The sequence below is a fragment of the Amblyomma maculatum genome, chromosome 2, assembly GCF_055883805.1.
Source record: "Amblyomma maculatum isolate TAMU_Amacu chromosome 2, ASM5588380v1, whole genome shotgun sequence".
Classification (NCBI taxonomy): domain Eukaryota; kingdom Metazoa; phylum Arthropoda; class Arachnida; order Ixodida; family Ixodidae; genus Amblyomma; species Amblyomma maculatum.
In genome coordinates, this window is record NC_139345.1 from 158,060,992 (window position 1) to 158,080,989 (window position 19,998).

Consider the following 19,998-nt stretch of genomic DNA (forward strand, 5'->3'; position numbering starts at 1 on the left):
TGTGGTCCCTCTGCTTAACATATGGCGTGATCCCATCTCCTAACTCTCGTCGTCCGTAAAAAACGTCCGCACCGACGCACAGAAAATAGCGCCTCGGCTTCTTTTACCACGTGGATGGTTGACAGCGTGGTCAGGTTAACGTTACTAACCCCGCGTGTTACTTTACTTCTTTTCACTTGTACATTAAGCAGGACAGACATACAGAGGTACTCGTACGAACTAGGGCTATTCCGCCTGCTATGTCTGTGGAATTGGCAACTTCTTTATTAGTTACTGTAACTGAAAGATGATGCTTTAAAGATGATTTTGCAGTGATTTTTTTTCTCACGTGTACATCGCTTTCCGCTCAGTTTCTCAGTGTGCATTGCGTTCTCGTAACTTGCACAAGTTTGTCGTGGTCACTCCAAAATAATGAAGGCTGCAGCTATGCCCCGCCCACTGGTGAGCGCGGACCTCGCGCAGTATAGGACTTATCGCTGATTCCTTTGGACAAAATAGCATTTGTTCTTTGGCACCTGGAGGCAGAGACAGGTGCATCGGTGTGCGGAAATGTACAAACGGTTAAAGTAGGGGTGGAAGTGCTGCTCCATTCGCTCCATTCTCCTCCAAACTGCTTTTCCTGCTCCATACTGTTCCAAAATGCAATATTGCTCCTGCTTCAACTCGGCTGCCTTGATGTTCTGCTATCAAATTTAGCAGAACACGGGAACAATTTCACAGCACTGAGGACAAAGATACCCGTGCATCTTGCACGGGCTCAATACAAATGAAATTTTTGTAAGGGACGAAGCATGGAGCATAATAAACATTTTTTCGCAAGTAAATTTAGTATCATCCACTGGCGATTAGAGGGAATTATTTGCGAAAAAGAAGCACTTTGCACGTGACATAGCACCTCCTCACAGCATTCACCTCTCACAGCATTGCTGGTAGACAGAAAAGCGAAAGCAGCAAGCAAAGCAGATAGCGCAAATTACTGTGAGCCGTTAGCAAACTTGTCCGACTGCAAAAACTGCATGAGTTATTCTAATGGTCCTGCTGTGAAAGCAAGACCATCGAGCTTCTTTGTCAGTAACAAGCTTGTCAGGCCTACGGCAGACAAAATCATACTTGAAGCATTATGGGTTGGTACGCTAAAGGTGTCGTTCACTATAGAAGCTTCTCAAGAGTGTTGGAAAGCCGTGCAGGGCCTATACCATGATGTTAAAAATGACCCCCAAGCATTACTCAAGCAAAGAATAAACTATTGACAGGAGGCAGTGAAGTAAAAAAGCTGAAAGATGAAAAGGCTACCTTTCAGTACCATCTATCTTTCCTGAAGGCACTACCGACCAGTGCGCTGAAATATATCAGTGCAGACATGGGATCAAAATGGATATGCACAAAATAGAGAGTGCAAATGTCATGCCCGTTAGTCTGAACTCTAAATTAGTGGCACTTGCGCGCATCCAAGGAGTAGGCCCGACATTTGAATCTATCAAGTCAAAATAGGTAAACGCATTAGGTATATAAGACTAGGTGTTCAGTTATGAAGTGCACCAGCAAGCGTTTTCTGTTTCCTGCCAGTCTTCTCTAAGTTGTTGCTCAGGTCAGCCTGTGTTATATTATGCATCTTTACATGCTTTGGCTGTTTGTCTTGTCAGAGATGAGTGCGAAGTTGAATTAGATTGAAGTTTATTTTTTTTTTAGAAAGAGAAAACTGCAGTTATCAAAGGTGTTCGACCTTATAAACTTGCTCCAAAACATAATTAAAATGCTCCAAAATTCTCGTTTCTTGCTCCAAAGCTGCTCCAAAATGCTCGAACCTGCTTCCACCCCTGTTAAAGTGACCGTAAAACGCTATTTACTGAAACCAAAGAAAATGCACCTGCATAGTCACTATTCCATCACCGCAACGCAAACATTTTTTAACTATCACTTTACTAAAGCCAACGATATCGGTGTCCAAAAATGACGCGTCTCCTCTCCGCGCCAGCGCGCAAGAAAACAAGGAAAACAGGTCGCGGCGGCACCCGTCCGCCTCACCCGTGAGCACTAAGACAGCGCACCAAACAAGCCCCTATAGCGTCTTCGGGGAGGAAGTGCGGTGAGGTGTCGCCCTAATCGGTTGTGGACGGTGGCTAAGAGCACCTTTGTTTAATTATTTACAAATTGTTGGGTCCATGCTTAGCTTTTAAATTTGACTCGAATACTCACATTGACCACCTCTAAGGGTTTGTTGCATTGCATTATTACCACAAATATTGTTGCAGGATCCCTTTAATACTTTACTTAAAATATTAGTTACTAGTTAATTTGTCCGAACCTTTACATGTTACCTAAAATCAAAGCCAGCACATTGAGATTTAGTGCCGGAAAACGGCAGAGTGCAAGTCGGTGTCAGGTTGTGCGCCATGGCTAAAAGAAAGAGTTTTTTCTGCGACTGAACTGTCACAAATTTTGGTTTTGAGTGCACATTCCTGCTGTAGTGGGCTTCATTGAACTGGTGTGCGCTCATCTTAAATGAATGCTCTCTAAACTTCTACATGTACGCATTATCGTTCAACTTGATCGTTTGTTAATAACCACAGCTAAGGAGGGAGCTGTTACTGAGCACTTATCGCATATCCGAATCTTCGAGCAGACTTAGTTTCACTTTACCGTCCTAAATTAGTGTTGGTAAAGCGTTCCCTGCACGTCGATGTTTTCGCAAAGAGAAATAAGATAAAAATATATATTTTTCGGTTAAGTGTTCCCGATAGTCTGTGCTCTTTTGTAATTAACGTTTCTGAGCTGAAATCATATCCGAGCCGCCAGGATAAAGTCGTAAATGTCCTAAGTCCGATTTATCAAGGTTATTTTAATATGGTGAGGTTATGCAGTTAGAGTTTGATATACCTGTCTCCCTTTGCCGACAGTAATGGCTGTTGTATTTCGTGTATCATTATTCCGAAGATTCTATTGATTGTGTCGGATCATAAGAGAAACACGTTGCTGATGAACCTGATTGAATTGGAACATTATGCGACAGCAAAAGTCAACAGTATCGTCGAACAGCATTATCTATAGAGCGCGTATGACAGATTATTTTCAATGTTAAGTACTAATTGCAATTTGTTCGAATTTCAGATATATTCCCACCTCTTATGTAACTAACACCCGCTGAAAAGAAGGCTTTTAAAGAATAAAGCTGAACTGAACTTATTCATTTCCTTTTATTTGCTTTGCTGGAGAAATAGGCAGTGATTATGGGTGCTGTTGGTTTAAATAGTACCTCGAGGGCTTCTACAGTATTCTATACATCACTCGTTAGGGAACACGATGCAAATAATTTGTGTTGACAAGCTGATCACCATTCTTGAGAGGAACGTTGGTCTTTTCGGAGGTCCGTTTTGTTATCGCGCTTTATTGAATCAAGTGTTTACCAAAAGAAGGAAACATTTGTGTTCCGACGTTTTTCGGCAACATTCCTGTTCCTAAATCAGATGTCACCATTTTAAAGGGTCAATAAGGATCATATTCAATCTTGGGCTGCTTTCCCAGCAGCCACCGCACTTATGTATGTACACTCCTGTGTGTGTCCACTGAGCTGGGTGAAAAGTCGATAGTTACAGCGGTTCATGCAAAAATCTCGAAAAATGTGAAAGGGCATTCAATATGGCGAGCCAACCTTCAACCCATACATCAGATAATACGCTTTGAGTTTTGTGAACAGATTTTTAAAATTATGTTTCCACGCTTTCTGAATCAGTCTAAAACTGCAAACTAATTAATATACTCGGCAAGGAGCACTGTACCCTATAAGGAGTGCATCACTTCTCATTGTGTGTGAGCGTTTCAGTCCTTGGCGCGTACCTTACTAACATGCCTGCGCCTGCGCGATGGATTGTGTTTGAATCTTGCTAGACTTAACGTATTACCCACCATCGTCATAACGCCTAAACACAAACCGAAGAAGAGAAAGGGCACAGAGAGAGAGCGAGTGACGCATGCGCGGCTGTCGCAGGCCTGGTGTTCCTTCAGTATCGGAGCGAGACAAAGCGGGCCCTGCTGCCGAACGAGATCACGTCGATCGACACGGTGAAGGCGCTGTTCGTGCGCTCCTTCCCCAAGCAGCTGACCATGGAGTACCTCGACTCGCCGCACATACGCATCTACATACACGACCCCTCCAAGGACATGTTCTACGAGCTCGAGGACCTCAGGTGGGCAACTTCTTAGTCTCACCGGTACTTTTATCGCAGATTGCAGGTGGCAAGTGTCTATGTATATTGCGCGTTTTACCTGTAGAGGTCACCACATCAGTTTCTGCAACATGGAAGACAAGATGAAGTTGAATTTTCTTGTAGATTTCAAACCGGGGTTGGTCGATGAACGGGCGTTGTAGGCAGTATAACTGTAGACGCGGCACGCAGAGAAGGCAGTAAACTGGGCGCGCACTGATCGCGTCCTTCTCTTTTTCAGCTATATGCTGCTCGCGCATTACTTATTCGCCACAACGAGGAGAAATTCGTTGTACTGCATCGTTCAAGTGGCACCTTGAAGGCTGCACTGTACATCGCGCATTGGGAAGGGTTGAGCACACCCTTTACTTCGAGGCTGTGTGCGCTGGTCGCAAAGTTTTATAGCTTTTTGCGCATTTCAGACTTTCACATCTTTTGTCAACTCGTGCGCAAGAGGAAAGTCGCGTGACACGAATGTGGATGTGCACCTTTACATTTGCCTGTTTCAGCCGCAAAGTCTCAAGAAATTGTTTTTATGGGACTTGAGAACTGCATGTTAGGTTTCGCCATGCTCAGTGAGAGGTTTGCCACAGCCATTTGGAGGCAGCGGTTTAGACCATCCGCGGGCTGCAATGACAGGAGAAAGAAGCTTTTTGAGAAACCAAAGTAGTCTTGATGTCATTTCAGCCGTGTAAATAGCTGAGACTTTTCGAAATGGCCTGCACTGTATTAACGCCGGGTAGCAAGGCACGTTGCATCACTGTTGTTGGCGCCTGTATTTGGCGGCGTATGCGCCGGCGTCTGCTTATAAAGGAAACATTTTGGTAACCATCCCCTTTTCAACTCTAACACTTCAGAGGACACCAAAGGGGCTCCTTAAAGTACAGTCGTTTTGAGAAATTTTTGTCGTTAGGTTGCAATTACGTCATTTTCAGCGAAGGCGAAGCGGACATAAGCTGGAAAACAGTGAAAAACATGCTTGCGACACCAAACGCTATCTCGCTCCCTCTCTATCACTCTAAAAAAAGAAAAAAAGAAAGAGGTAGTCCTTACTGAACGTCTGGCTTTGGCCTAGTTGCCTGTCAAACTTGGTGATGCAAAGTTCCCGGCTGTGAACGGAAATTTTGTGCGAACCAATAATGTAAATTTACGTTCTTTTCTCTTTCTTCAACAGGGACATCCGAGATCGATCTGTGATACGCATCTACGAGCAAGATGTCAACGACGGAGGCGTCTACAGCACGTACGACCAGGACATGAGCTACTTTTCGGAGCCGGAGTTCGATTCGGAGTACCAGAACCAGCACATCCACAGGGCCAAGGTGAGCCACTAGTCGAACCCGAGCTCAGCTGTCGCGGCACTGCTTCCGCTGCCAAGTTATCCGAGCTCAGATTGCTAATTCTGTGACGCTATTCGCTATCACGACCACTTGGTCAGCCTCTTAGAAATATTGTTGCGGTATTAAATGTGTTGATTCCAAGACTTTATACTTATCCAGTGAGGAACCCTTCACTGAAGGCGCATTGCGAACGCGGTAGCTGCAAATGTAACCTAACTACCTGTTAATGTAGCAAGCCTGTAGCTGCGCAGTTGGTTTTCTAACAGAAGCGCAGCATAACGAGTAGTTTCTAAGGAAATGGACATTGGCTTTAGAACGGTCGGTAACAGGGTGCCCAAGTTTAAGATTTTCTTTCACTTAGGCGTTTCTCTGTTACTGCTGTTGTTTTTTTTTTTTTTCGCTATTTGCATATTTCTCTTTTGCGGGCGTTTTTTTTTTTCATTGTCTTGCTTTCTTTACATTTTATTCGCTCACACTGGAAAGTGATCGGCCATTTTGACACTTTCGATGGCTTTCTATCCTGGAAAGTAATCGGCCATTTTGACACTTTCGAAGGCTTTTTATCCTTGGAAACAAAAGTTACGGTAAAGCGGAAATGCGCCCTCGTTCAAACTACGCAGATATTTAGAGAAAACAGAAAAGAAAGCGTCGGACAAGATATAACTAGAGGTTCATGAATCACGCGGGAAAGAGCTGTTTTTGTTCCTTCCAATTCATAGAGAGGGCAGCGGCAGCGAAGATATTAGTTTGGAAATTTCTCAGCCGTGCAATAACTTCACGTGCACGCATGTTTTATTTTCTTTCTTTTTTTTTTTTTTTCTCCAGGCGAGCAAATCTCAAGGGGCGGGATACTACGGCGTGCCGGCCTACCCTCCTCCTGCCCGGACACAGACACTTCCTCACGGCGCCACCATCCGCCCCTTCTCGCCTGCGCCACAGGAGAGGCCCAAGCCGAGCCCCGGTCAGTGCGTCTTCTTTCCATCCCAGCGTCAAGGTGTCCTTGCAGGTCGGCAGTGGATCGAAAAGGTGTTAACGGGACAATGAGTTCCTGAGCGCGCGTGCGTGACGTTACCTCACCATATAATTACCGTTTTCACTTCAGGCGGACATCAAGAGAACGTTTGCTATCGTTTTCTGCGAAGCTTTTGATGTATTATGCCCGTTTGTCTGCGACCCGTGAAATTGATGCGGGGATTCTTCAGAGCCGTACCACTTGCAGATATTCAGAACATTATCCATTGCCTCAAGCGCAAACGTCTGCATGTTCGAGTGAAAATTTGGCGAAACTCTCGAAGTGCAGTCGCATGCGTTTTGCTTCTGTTAAGCGAATCTGTTAAGCCGGCTGCGCAAAAATAAATAAAAATAAAGAGTACTAAAACACGGATTCGACGCTAAGTTGTTGCTTAGTATGTAGCTTACCACTGCTTTTCCATCGAGAGAGCTAGTATTTGCTCAACGTGTTGAAGGCTCCGCGAAAGGCTGCAATAAATTGAATTCTGTTCGCGGTCTCCTAAAAGTGATTCAGGAAGAAGTGAGCATGCGTTGCTGATATCGTAAACGCTTTGCACTGCAAACTGCGTGTTTACTTCTTAATGTCTTAATGCTCGTGACTCACATTCCTTCCGCGTAACAATTCGTTACAACGAGACGTCGCCTTAGCGAGCGCATACTTCGCTAGCCTTAGCGCGTTGCTTTTAGCGTGTCTTCCGCGCTTTCGGGTGTGTTGCAGGCTGTTAGTGCTGTTGCCCCCTTCCCCCCCCCCCCTCTCCACTGAAAATTAGTAGTTAAGTGCGTACGGTTGTGAACCAGAACTTAGGTTGCGTCTTCTCACGCATGTGCAGTACAACCGTGACGATTATAAGTAGCATGAAGAAACTTTATGTGCAACATTCTAAGTAGGGGAAGTGCCTGAGAGGTCATGAGGCAGGAATCCGGAACATTATTCCGAAAACACAAGCCACCAGGAGGACGCGGGTGGGCTGGAGTGTCTTTGGCAGCCACTGTCAACTCATAAACGGCAGTTTACAAATACTACTCAAGAGGAAAGCACATAACGGTTGTACAGCGCTAGTACCCAGATTTGAGGCAGAAACTTGGATACTAGGTTGCGCTGCGAGTTCAGTGCTATTCATGTGCGGCGGTTATTATGGCAAGGCGAGCCCTCTCCTCAAATCATTATTAAACTATTTCGCAAACATCCGGCCTTCCTTGCGCATGGCATGATAGTACGTAGTCTACAACTGTACGCCCATACCTCGGTAAATCGTCAAACAAATTGGTGACTTCCACTTTCCGTGAGGGTTCGTTGTATAGAAGATCGCTTGACAGCAGCGCCAGCAGCTGTATGAAATAATCGCCTCCAAAAGTGTCGCCACATGACGCCGAGTAGACAAATGCAAACGTTCATTAGGAAGCGAGCCATGCGTCTGGCATTGGAATTGAAGGGTAGGGGCTAGTTAGATGAGCGAAGCGAACGGCGAGGGAAGGAAGGCAGCTTGTGCAGCAGAGGGCCACGTTGGGAAATGCCAGTTTAGTGGATATGCCGTGATGCAATGGCTGCAGCAGGCACAGTGGAAGACTATGCAATTGCCGGTCCGCTAGAAACGATGACAAACAATTGATGGTCACATCGGAAAGAAAAAACGACCTTGAGCCAGCTTCGCGGAGGCGCGGCCGTGATGTCATACCATGTGACTCGCCACAGCTGTGCCACTCGCCGCGCCGACTTCTCGTTCCATCCTGCTGCGGCGGCCTACCACGTGACTACTCGCGCAATCTCGGCAGATACTGGGGCAGCCCATAGGGTCAGTTGTCGGAACGAGCTCTTCGACTACGTATCGAAGGCGCCGCCCTACTTCATATTTTAGATCCCCTTGACAAAGCGCTCCATGAAGCTGAGTTGGCCAGGGGAGAGCAAGAGAATGAATAGCTGCCGAAACAGATGAACCCTAGTCTCGCCTGGAGAATAAGTGACTTCAGCGGCAAGTAACCATTCTTAAGCGAGCTTTCGCTCCGTATAACCAAGTTCAGCCGAGTTGAACCTGGCGAGTCATTGTTGGCCATAGATTAGGGCAGTGACCGTCCTTCATAGTCGAGAAGCCCATTGGCTGCCGCCGTAGTTGGAATGGAGTCGTGCAAACAATCTGGCTGCTAATATTTTCCTCAGCCCTCAGTTACACCACAATGTAATTTCGGCCAGTTTTCTGTTAGTACCAGCCAAGGGTTGTAATTAATGAACGTGAAAGATGTAAAGCATTACACCCGAAGCGAGCGCTCGTCAGAAGATACATCAGCGAGCGGTCGTCGTCAGCTGATTCAACATGGCGCGCCAAACAAGGCGAAATTGCTTAAGGCAATGGATGTAAGAAGAAATAAAGAATTATCAAGACACAAAGCCAGCCATAGGATCACTAACTGTAAATGCAGCAAGTATAAAGCATAAATGGTTATCGATACTTAAAGGGCAGTCAAAGTAAAGCGAAAGTAAGGGGCGCAACTCCCAGTCGATGCGACGCGGCAATGTGAAAAGGCATTGAATGAAAAACCAACGTCCAGGAGCGCATATTACTCGCACAGTTCAAGACGCCAAATGTGTTCTTTTTACACTTTTTTTACTCCACTACACTAACAGTTCGCGCAAAGCCATCTTTTATATTGCACGGCACTCCGCTAGCCACGCCTTCTGTTGCTGCTTTATGGCGCGGATTCTGTTCATTCCCACGTGCCTCTCACTTTGCACCCTCCACCCACTTCCTCCCCTTTCACACGCACCCTGTTAATGACCCGCATGGAATGACTGTGCTGCTTGTTTCTTTTTGTGCCGCTGCCACTTGCTGCAGGCTACTCCCAAACCCTTCCCCGAGGAATGACCTACTCGTCAGTGGCGCTGAGCCCGGAGAAGAGGCAGCCTGGGCTGCTTGTGACCGCCGCCGGTCAGTGAGCTCACTCTATATATCTCTCTCTATCCCCCCGCGGCAGCCAGCTTTGCTTGCCGCCTCTCTCACCGCCTCCCATTACCAATGCACTGAACACGTCCTACCAGCACTACTTACTAACTATACCTCGCCGATTAGATTTGAATTTGCGTCCACATTAAAACTACGTCGAACAATAACTCCTGTTTGACGATTTAGGTCTCGCCCCGTTACTCACTGGCGAAATAGAAGTAACCGGAGACGTATGCAATATTTACTGCCGGTACCAGTAACCGCATATATCAGAGGGACGCTCTACGCTAGTTTGAATAAATTAATGAGCGATTGACCTAACGTGAATGTTTCTTTATTGCCTCTGAAGTTGAAGTTGTGACAGTGTTTCAAGGCTTAGGAATAACGTGTCACTTGTAAACATATTGTTCTGCCTGAGATTTGAGGTCTTTCAAAATAATGTATAGCCCAGACATTTTTATGAACATTATTCTCACTTCAGCTGAAAGAAGATTAAAAAGAGAGTGTCTACCGATGTAATATATGAGTTAGCATCCTTCCCGAGAAAGAAACTGACACGGCCACTGAATCCAACAATAATTGGCCTGGACGAGTAGCAGAGTGGTTCTGTGGTTGGACAGGAGTAACTTGTCGCCCGAACATTTACACCGGAAACTACCCTTGGTCATGTCTTCGAGGCAACGCAGTGTTATGTGTACACACTTAATGACGTGAATATTGCAGCTTGACATTATCTTTCTCACGTTATTCAGGGCACGTCGTAAGTAGTCCACTAACGGAAGCAAGGTGTTTCAATATTCTCTATATGCATACAAGTGAACCCACCGATGAGAACCTAGCGCGCTTCGCGCCTTGTGCTTTGTAGTCTCTGCGACGTGTGAGGATGTGGTTGTTTTGCTCGAATAGAGTAAATAGATGTGTTTGCTTCGAGACCTGCATCGATAGTCATTGGCAATTGAAAAGGAGGAAGAGCCGTGATCCGTTACAGAAGCCAAATATAATCGGAGAGGGCGGCGGCCATTACATGAAGTGCGGCCTAGAATCGGGGTTTGGTGTAACTCCAACGTTCAATGTGTTTCGCTTGCGAACGGAGTGCATGACGATTGAACGTACTGCATGAAGTGTACACATAACATGTCTTCTTAAGCAGCGCAACACTGTGTCATCTTAGAGAAGATAATTAGTGTGACGAAATCGAGATCTTGTTTTCAAAAATTCGCTTTCTTCACTGTTGCGCTTCTTAAAAGAATGTGCCAGTGCTTATTCCCTGGATGTTTTGTTGTGAACCCATGCTATGTGTTAAAGCCCCGAGATTCTCTCCGCTGTCTGGCTGCCATCGGCAGTCATGGCATAACGCAATTAAAGTGCACAGATGACTGCACGCAAAAAAAAATAATAAAACAGATCAAGCCGAATGACTTCAAAGGCCGCGGTTCAGTGTGGATACATTGCATGCTGAATGGCAACAAACAAAAAACGGCGAACGGACGGCGAAGTGCCATAGCACATTTCAGCGTTAAGCGACGAGTTTCTATCCTCGAGCTGTGCAGGCTGTGATATAGCGTGTTGCTGCTGGCTTATAACAGCGCGCACTTTTTAAAAGTGAAAAATTTTATTACTGCCCTCCATAGCTTGCTGGCCTTGTCCGCGTGTTTGTCCTTGAATCGAGAAGAAACCACGTAGCAGTTATGACGTCACGCAGCCGCCGCCACCGCCGCCGAAACCGCGGTAACCGCGCGCTCGCTTCTGCCTATTGATGTGACAACCATGACGTCCCTCAACCCAAGCTACGCTGGAGGCGTGCCGTCAGCTTTCTCTCGATAGCCTCCGCTGCCTCTTAGCTGGTAGCATTAGATCTCAACAGCTCTCCACAATTTAACGTCATCAGCCGTCATCGGTGATCTAGGCTACATGCCTCGTGAACTGTCTGCGTCTCAAAGGTTGCGAAGACTACAGGCTGAAACAGATCATCCAGTGAACGTAGCTAGCCGAGAGGTTGCCACATAGAGACTAAGAGAGGCGGGTCGAGCGAAAGGGGCCGCCGAGCCCTCGAAAGAACTTGAAGCTCGTCTCGCCAAACTTCCAAGTTTTTGCTTTGGTTATTTAGGTTTAGCGGGGTTAAACCTTCGCCTATTTTTTGTCTTACCAGGAATAAACAGCCTACTGAAGGCTGGTACCCTTCCTGGTATTTCCAAAGTATATTTTTTTGAAGATTATGTGCTGACAGAAAATTTTCACAAGAGGAACAATTACTTTTCACTCAAGGTTTGATATCGAAAGGTTTCCTTGGAGGCAAATCCTAATTTAACCCTTGCAGCTATTTTGCAGAATAGTAAAGTGCCACAAAAGTCCAATGTGTATCATGGTATTCGTTGATGTGCGCTTTTTTTTTTCTTACTTTGAAGGCAAATATGATCACATGTGCAGAAGAGCACGCATTAGGTGAAGCATGGCGCTGGACTATGTCGAACTTAGCCAGTGATCACACCGAGGCCGTAGTTTTGCGATTTGCGAGCTTTTGTACGTGCAGGCGATCACGGCAACCCTTCTTCTCCATACAAAACGTGGGACTGAGGAAGCAAACATTAGGGAGTGGGAGGCAACGAGGACACACACTTAAACGGAGCTTAACGTTATGCCTCGGTATGGGAATCTATGATGTGGCCACCGCCCCACCGTAAACTAAACACTGTAGAGCCCATCGATCTGCGTAGGCTACAGACTGGCATTTTCGTCAGTTTATATAAACTACACAAGATACACACTACAGCTTTTAGGACCGTATGCTCATGGCGTCGGTAAGGACCGACCCTGTGCCACATAATTTGCAAGTGCGCGTCACACAACGTAAAACCTTACATAACAAATTCAAACAGAAATCAGTCGGAGGCACTGCCGGCCAGCTCAAGCCTAGAGGGCTCCTATTCAGAAGAGCCAGATTGTGAAAGCAAGCGGAGCCCTGGAATAGGGGCACCGACCAGAGATATACTTCACATAAAGCCAGTTAATAATTAATTACTCGATAAAGTTTACTGGCTCACTGACTTCTGCATAGTTCACTTTCTATACTTTCATGCTTTATTGATGTTTCAGGCATGTCTATCAGCCGCCGGGCTCTTTGATCAACGGGATCCCTAATTAATTCTGTCACGTGAAATTAGGCGCAAAGAATCAGTACACCCTAAGTGAGAACAGTTTCAATACATCCACTGACGTGGTGAAAGGTTTAAATGAGGGTACTCCATGAAGAAAGACTCAGACGAAAGCTTTTGTATTTTAAGAGCCATAAAAATACTTTTGTCAAGCTGGCCGCCCATGCGGATTTGTAGCTATATAAGCGCAACCTTGGAAGCTTATAAACCGTGCCTTATATAAGCTCTATTAGGAGTCGTATTTGAGTGAGCAGGCGCATCATATCCGGCGCACACTTAATTCCTCCCGGGTATTTCCCTTGTATTCAGCTTCCTCGTTGGCGTCGCTTGCACTGCACTTTCTAGGAGGGTGAGCTGCGTCGTCTGTGTCAACAAACTCTCAAAAGGTGGCGGTTTTGAGGGCGTTTTCCCCACTGAGAAACCTCTCTCCGCACAACGTGCCTTCAGTGCCGCCGCCGACGGTGCTTTTATAGGCCTGTAGCTTTGTCCTGCGCGAGATGCGCCAGTATAGAGATGTCATTAGGAAAGTGCTAGGCATCGCAAGCGTACAATTCATGACAGCGCTAATAACGAGATAACACGAAGGACGGGGCCGAAGCCCGACCGTGCACCGACGGCGGTTAGTCGGCAACGCGATAATGGTGGCTACTACTGCTCACGTAGTAAAATGGAATTTTGCTGCGGGCCGTGTAAACTGCGGTGCCATGGACGCCAGCCACCGTCCTGGGTCACTTGACAACAGTGGGTTATAGGTATCCTTGCGGATGGCACCGTGGCCGCACCGACAGCGGAGCCTGCGGAACGCTGTGCCGGGAGAGGTGCGGTCTTGGCAATGGGACGGCAGAGCGCACATCTCTGCGAGCGTGCTTGCTACGTGTCGCGCCGTGTCGCTCGTGTCGCTGCGACGTATTTGCTGTGGTGAACTTTCCTTTCAAGACGCAGTATGGTTCCTAGCCGCTTAACCAAAGGTCACCTGATCCTCTAGGGGATGATAGGTGCAGCTTTTGTCAAAATTTCAGAGCCCAAAGTGTTTCCTTTTTGGTTGTATAGTGGGTATCAGTTGGCATTTTTAAAGTCCTAGGCATTGGAGGGTATAGGACCAAAAATCTTCTTACGTTCAGGAGACTTCAACTGCTGGTTATCCAATACGCGTCACACGGTGTGGCTCAGAAACGAATCCCTTGTATTCTAAATTTTTGACAAAGACTGTACACGTGCTGAGACAACTGCGATAACCCATCTCAGCGCAAAGGGGCATAAATGCATATCTGCGTATGCGATTGTGCATTAACGAAGTTCTTTTGCATGAGCAATGCCGTCGTGGGATATTCTTGGACATTTTTCGTTCTGCCGATTCCCACTGACGTCTTCAAGAAGACAACGCACAGTAAGCTATATGACCTGTAGTATGCTTCAAACAAGCGCTAGAGCTTGTTTTTTACTATTTAAACCAGCAGCAGACACTGCGCTCTTTCGTTCTGTTAACTGCGACCAATACCTATCTTCAGCTGATGCTGCAAGCCCAGTTACAACGCTGATAGCGCGCATCGTTCACACACCTGCGGTAATAAGGTGTTCTAGCACCACCGTGTGCTAAGCGCGGTACAAGTTCGCTAACTGTGACCGTACTCTTAAAATGTGCCGTGACAAGCCTGGCAACGCTAGCGATGGTAATATGTTGTGGTATTTGCTCTACGACGGTCCGTCAGCGCTTGAAATTCCCTAATTCTGCTAGTGCGCTACTTAGTCGTTGATCCCTTCTAAAAGCTGAAGGTTCCATGTCTAGCGTCTTCTTTTCGCTGCCCAGCTGTGCTGCGCCACTCTGAAGTCCGTTCGCCGTCATTTTTTTTTGGTGCTTGTCAAGTAGTGTTCCTATTAGTTTGTACGAGTGTGTTTTATTTGAATCGCTCCGCGAACAATCGAGGGAGAGAGGAGCAAGCAGGAGACCACGTGTCATCTTCGTCCTCTTTGCTTCTGTGCCTCTCGCTTCGTCGTTCACGCGGCGATTCAAAGAATGCACCCTTGCCCAGCTACCAGCGTCCCTTGCGTGCGCTGTCTGTGTGTCTGTGTGTGTTGCCGTACGTGTGAGTGGGCGGCGGCGCAGGCCCGCCTGGAGCGGCGCCGGCGAAGCCACAGCGGTTCTACGGGCAGCCACCGCCGCCCCTGCAAGTCACCTCCCCACTCACCTCCCCGAGGTCTCCCCTTCCGAGGCCAGGTATTCGTTGCTCCCATTGCATGCGCATTTGCATCTACTATGTGTGCTCTGTTCGTTGCACCCGTCGTAGTCACCTACCACGCACGACGGCATGCCTTTAGAAGCCTAAGTGTATCATTAATACTCGTGTGCCTGGTCCCGCCCGGGTGGTTAGGCTGGCCAAAATTTATTAAATGCGATATTAAGGTCCCACTATGCATAATGCGCAGTCATATAATGTTATTGTTGGATAGGAACGCGCTCAGTGAATGCTCTCGAAGGTGCCGGTGGAATATGAGTTACCGCAACGTTTTATGTCTTCTCTGTTTCATCAGGTTGTACATAATGGGCTGTGCGCCGCAATTAATGTGGCCATGACCGCGCCTGGAGTAAATCTTCGCTTTAAAGCCGATCGGTGCTATCTCAAACAGAGCATCGAACTTGCTTAAACATTCTTTGTACACTTTTTTTCTTAACATTGACTGCGCGAGAAATGCCTTAATAGCGCTGCCTTGGTCGCACTAAGTGGATTATTGAGCTCCCGGAGCATGCATTGCAGTTGATGCTGAGTAGAATAGCACGTTGTGAGGCGCTCAGCTGTAAGCCATAGCTCCTGTCGCTACTACCAAGGTGCTGAATTCACTTCTGCCAAGAAAGCAGAGACGCGGTGCCTTACTAGAAATAGCAATCAGAAAAGTCTGCAAATGTGCACTATGTGCAAATGGTCATAGTGAAAAGACGTGACGCATGACAGAAGTATTCGCTAATCTGGCACAGCTTTTGTAACAAGTTCTGTACTTCTTTTCGGTTTCTCAGTAAATATGTCGGCAAGAGAATTTTTCATTTACTGCATGAAAACATTCAAGCGCAGGACTAAGCTTGCGACAGCTACAGTACATTTGAGAGACAGCAGAAGTAATCACAGGGCGCTGAAAATTGTTAAATCATCAGTGAGTTAAAAGTAGCTGATTCGATCGCATGTTCCCTGTGTAGTTGTTTGCAACCTGTCCCGCTTTCATTTTACGAAGAGGGATGGCGCACAGCACATATTCTACAAGAACATCTTGAATTATGTACATACATACAAGAATGTTGCACAAACGCGGGGAAAACAATGCCTGGCCATCCTCAGAGGCATACTTTGGCCAAACACTCAATGCTGCCTCAATGCTACGTTGATAGGGTTTACATATCTCCTGGCAAGTTTAATTCAACTTGCGAGTAAAAGTATTAAAAACCGCTTCCTCCAACAACCCGACCAAGCATTACATGAACATCGTGAGCATTGCTACTGCCGGCAAGTATTTTGTGTTCGCCTTGGGGCGCAAGGATAATTGAGGCCTCGAATTAGGGTCTCCATTAGTCTCTCGTGTCTTTGATCCTGGGTACATTTGAAATTTGGGAAACTGAGGCTCTGAACTGGTGCAGTGATCCTTCGTAGAGTTGTGCGAGCGTGCACCTTGTGTGTGGGTCGCGGCGTAACGCAGTGCCTCCGCCTCCGCGCGCCCTGTCCCCGGACCGCGGTGGCGGGCTGCTGGCCGAGGCCGGCTACCCGCCCGTGGTCGCCGCACCATCCCCGTTCCCGCCGGCGGCGGCAGTGGGCCCCGGCGGCGGGCCTCCGCCCGGCCCATACCCGCCGCCCACCTCGCCGCGGCGAGGCTACGATCTGGGCTACCCGGCGGTGGCCGACGGCCGGGATCCGGGCTATTCGCCCGAGCGCAGGCTGGACCACACGCGCTCCCTGCCGGCCACTTTCAACTCGGCCTACGAGGAGCCTTTCTATGGCGGGGACGCCGCCGGCTACGGCTCGCGCTCAGGCAGCGCTACGCCCATCATCGACGAAGAGGCCAGGTGCGTGTACTGGCACCTTGGTCCGTAAGCCTAGTTTGCATCGTTTACAGGAATGTCGTTTTCACCATGTGCCCTCCTATTTTATTGTTGAAAACATCGCAACAGGATGTTAGTTCGGAGGCCAACACTTCCGCTTCTGGTATTTGTACTAATGAGACGAGGGCGGAAAGGCGGAAATGGCACCTTTTAAAACGATGCAAACTGCATTCTACTCCGATAGCTGTTCGCTGCTGTTGTCATCGATGTTGACGTAAGGGCAGCAAATATGCAGGGTTTTTGTAGAATTAGTGCATATTGTTCATTGTCTTGTTGCGGAGTATATGTTCTTCGCTCCTATACGCACATAGCAAAACAATATATCCGGTCACTGTGCTGCCATTGCTGCTTTACATTTAGTTAGCCTTCCCTTGCGTAGGTAGTTGGGAAAATATTTGAATTTCTGTGCTTCTATGTTAGGACAAGCTGAGGTGAAGAAAAAAATCATATCAGGGATATTTGCCGTTTCTCACGCAAACACTGGTAATTATCTCAGCAAAAGTACTCTTACAGAGGCACTCATAATAAACGCCCTATTGGGTCTGACGGTGCAACCTTCTATAAGCGCCGTTCTGCTGGCCATGCGCGCATTTGCCGCCCCTTGAGCAGAATGCGTGTGGAGTACATGGAACGCCAGCTTGCAAGTCTGACTGGGCTGGTGCACAAGGCCCTGGCTGCAGGAACATCTCCGCGGCAGCCGAGCCACCTGATCCCTACCAGGGACACGGACGTGGCTCCCGAGAAGGACAGGTCGGGTGAGTGTCCTTTCTTGACTCTGACCGTGACGAACGGGCTGCAATGGAGTCTCGGGCCTCCAGTCGGGTGTGCCGTTTATGCTGGTTGATTCTGCGCAGCGTTGGGCATCTTGAACGCGATTTTAGGTTCGATCAGACTGTCTGAAGCTTAGTATGTTTCCTTTAAAACGCATCTTCAGCATCAATTATTCTTTATGAGTGACACATGAATACGGTATCAACGTGATATTTTATCATCGTCTTTGTTTCATATGTCTTGTGGGAATTAATTCCTGCATGAGCAAAAGTGGGGGGGTGTTTCACATTGCCTCATATAAAATATAACACTCAGCTTTTGCCATGTTAATTATGAACATCCTCTCAGGTACGAGTAAAACTTTTCAACAACACTCATCTCACTTTGAACATTGCAGTGCACGATACATAAGTGTTGGAGCAGATTGTGATGATGGCAATTCTATAACTTCTATATTTTATATTGTAGACATCACTGTTGAAGGGTTGCTTAATAACTGTTGCATCTACGGCACAGTTTAAAACTTGTGTTCTCAAAGTGTGTTGGCGTTAGCGTATGGCTTAAAAAATTCACGATACTCACATTTATTGCTTTTTCTTCGGTCTGATGGCGTGCCAGTAGAGAGAATGCTACCTTTTCAATTTAGCTTCTTTTTGTTTTCCTATGAATCAGGGCGATCAGAAGTTTGTTTGCTGGATAAAATCCGAAGAGTTGGAAACAAATCGGAATGTATTATCTCTTCGATGATAGCATTTTGTGGTTATGGGCTTGAGCTCGAGTTTAGCTTTACGTGACTTGCACGTCTCAGTAATATGTTTGATGTAAAATAATGCCTTTTCTAAATACACTGTTTGCAAACGTTTGGTGCTAAAAGTAGCTAATCGGACGTATTTCACTTCTTTCATTACTACTCATTGGAGTGAAGGGAAACGTCACCTTATACCTTTGAACTCCACAGTCAGAAACTGCTCTAGATGTACAGATGTTACCGGTGTTGCCGCCGCATAAAAATGAATTGTGTGGCGTGTTCAAGGAAATGACTACTTCCAAAGCAACTAGCGCTTAAGTAAGCAGTGGTAGAGGTCCTTCAAACTGTCACTGCCTGCCAAAGCTGGCCTTAATCTTGTTTGCGATGGCATCCACTAAAATATATATATATCGACAGCATGAGGTCTTTGGGACATGCTTTTTTATTGTTTATTTTCCTCCGATAACACGCCAAAAAGACATTTACAAAGTACATATTCACCAAGCAATGTGAACGCTTTTCAGGTATATGAATATCTATTCTGACCCAGAGTCATTTGAGGCCTTGATGGTTTCACCTTCCGCTCTCATCGCTACAGTGCAGCACGGCCTGAGTGCATAAGCCCTCAGATTAGCCGTACAAATGCGCGGTAGCACCAGCTTTGTTTCTGAGGTCCTGTCCTGTGGAACTAGAAGAGAAACTGGCAGCAGCCTGTAATCTAAAAGAACTAGTTAGGACGCGGGAGATATCGCAGCTTTATACCACTAACTTTGCTCGGGCTTACCAGTGAAGCTAAAAGGTTTTCTTGATGTAATTTGGTCGTGAGACTGCCTTCCTTATTCTATATTTGTATGGTTTACATATATATATGTTGAGGGCACAAAGAAGTGTCACATGTTACTTCTGAAGATTCAATGCTGTTATAAAAAAAATAAAACATCTTGTGAAAACTTCATTAGCGATTGGAATCAAGGTTGCCTACATTGCTTTTCGTTCTCTTTGCTAAAGCATAGGATGGCAGCTGCCACCTAACCTACGGATACCGATGGATGCATGTGCCGATATATACACTTGACTCAGCCGAGTTTTACACATTTGCAAGTTACGTAGGAATATATCTGAAAATAAAGTTGCAAGAATCTTGAATGAGTAAGGGTGTTTTTTTTTTGTTTTGCCATTTGGCCATAGTAGAGCGCTAATGGCCGCTTGAAATGCTGATATAAGGACACAAGGTTGGAGCGAATTCCTGTTGATTTTCTGTGATAGTGACAAGAATTGTGATTTCTTACATATAGCTTTTTCTTCAGTTTCACTTCAATTAGGGCCCACGAATCAGGTGCGTGTTAGGAGTGGGGAAGGGGCTGAGTGTGTTTGAGGTCGACTGCATATTGACAGCATGGCTTATACTGTACAGTATCCCTTCCTGAAAGAGCCGGCATGGCTCTCGGCGCCTGCTCAGTCCCTATAGCTTGTCCAGATAACGAGTCAAACGCACAATTCTTGTTACTGCACTCACATATCTTGATGATGTCATATATAAATTGGCTAGAAAAAGAAATCACATCCCTCATCACATACCTGCAGCCATGAATTCATCACTTCTCCGCTCACATATCACGTCAGTTCTTTTTCTTAATGCTCAGCCTCTGTTCTGTGAAAAAAACCTGTGCGCGAAAACATTGTGTGCTGATTTGTACTTTTCTACATTTTTCTGTTTCATTTTGTTCCCATCTATTGTTCTGAGCAAATTAAAGCAC

General features: G+C 46.5%; 1 protein-coding gene and 1 long non-coding RNA gene across 7 annotated transcripts in view; one reads left to right on the forward strand and one right to left on the reverse strand.

Moving 5' to 3' along the window:
- The window catches only part of LOC146200263 (coiled-coil domain-containing protein AGAP005037), a 344,563-nt gene that overhangs the window by 246,997 nt on the left and 77,568 nt on the right, over window positions 1–19,998 (forward strand). For 5 of the 6 annotated variants that reach the window (XM_084595461.1, XM_084595456.1, XM_084595457.1 and 2 more), the window contains 7 exons: window positions 3,986–4,184; window positions 5,377–5,524; window positions 6,368–6,503; window positions 9,382–9,474; window positions 14,746–14,856; window positions 16,323–16,686; window positions 17,332–17,477. In XM_084595461.1, the coding sequence (XP_084451587.1) occupies window positions 3,986–4,184; window positions 5,377–5,524; window positions 6,368–6,503; window positions 9,382–9,474; window positions 14,746–14,856; window positions 16,323–16,686; window positions 17,332–17,477 (1,197 nt within the window). The remainder of the gene's footprint in view (window positions 1–3,985; window positions 4,185–5,376; window positions 5,525–6,367; window positions 6,504–9,381; window positions 9,475–14,745; window positions 14,857–16,322; window positions 16,687–17,331; window positions 17,478–19,998) is intronic. The other variant, XM_084595459.1, reaches the window with a different exon arrangement.
- Window positions 1–19,998, reverse strand: part of LOC146200264 (uncharacterized) — a 186,890-nt gene that overhangs the window by 106,212 nt on the left and 60,680 nt on the right. The gene's annotated exons all lie outside the window — the stretch shown is intronic.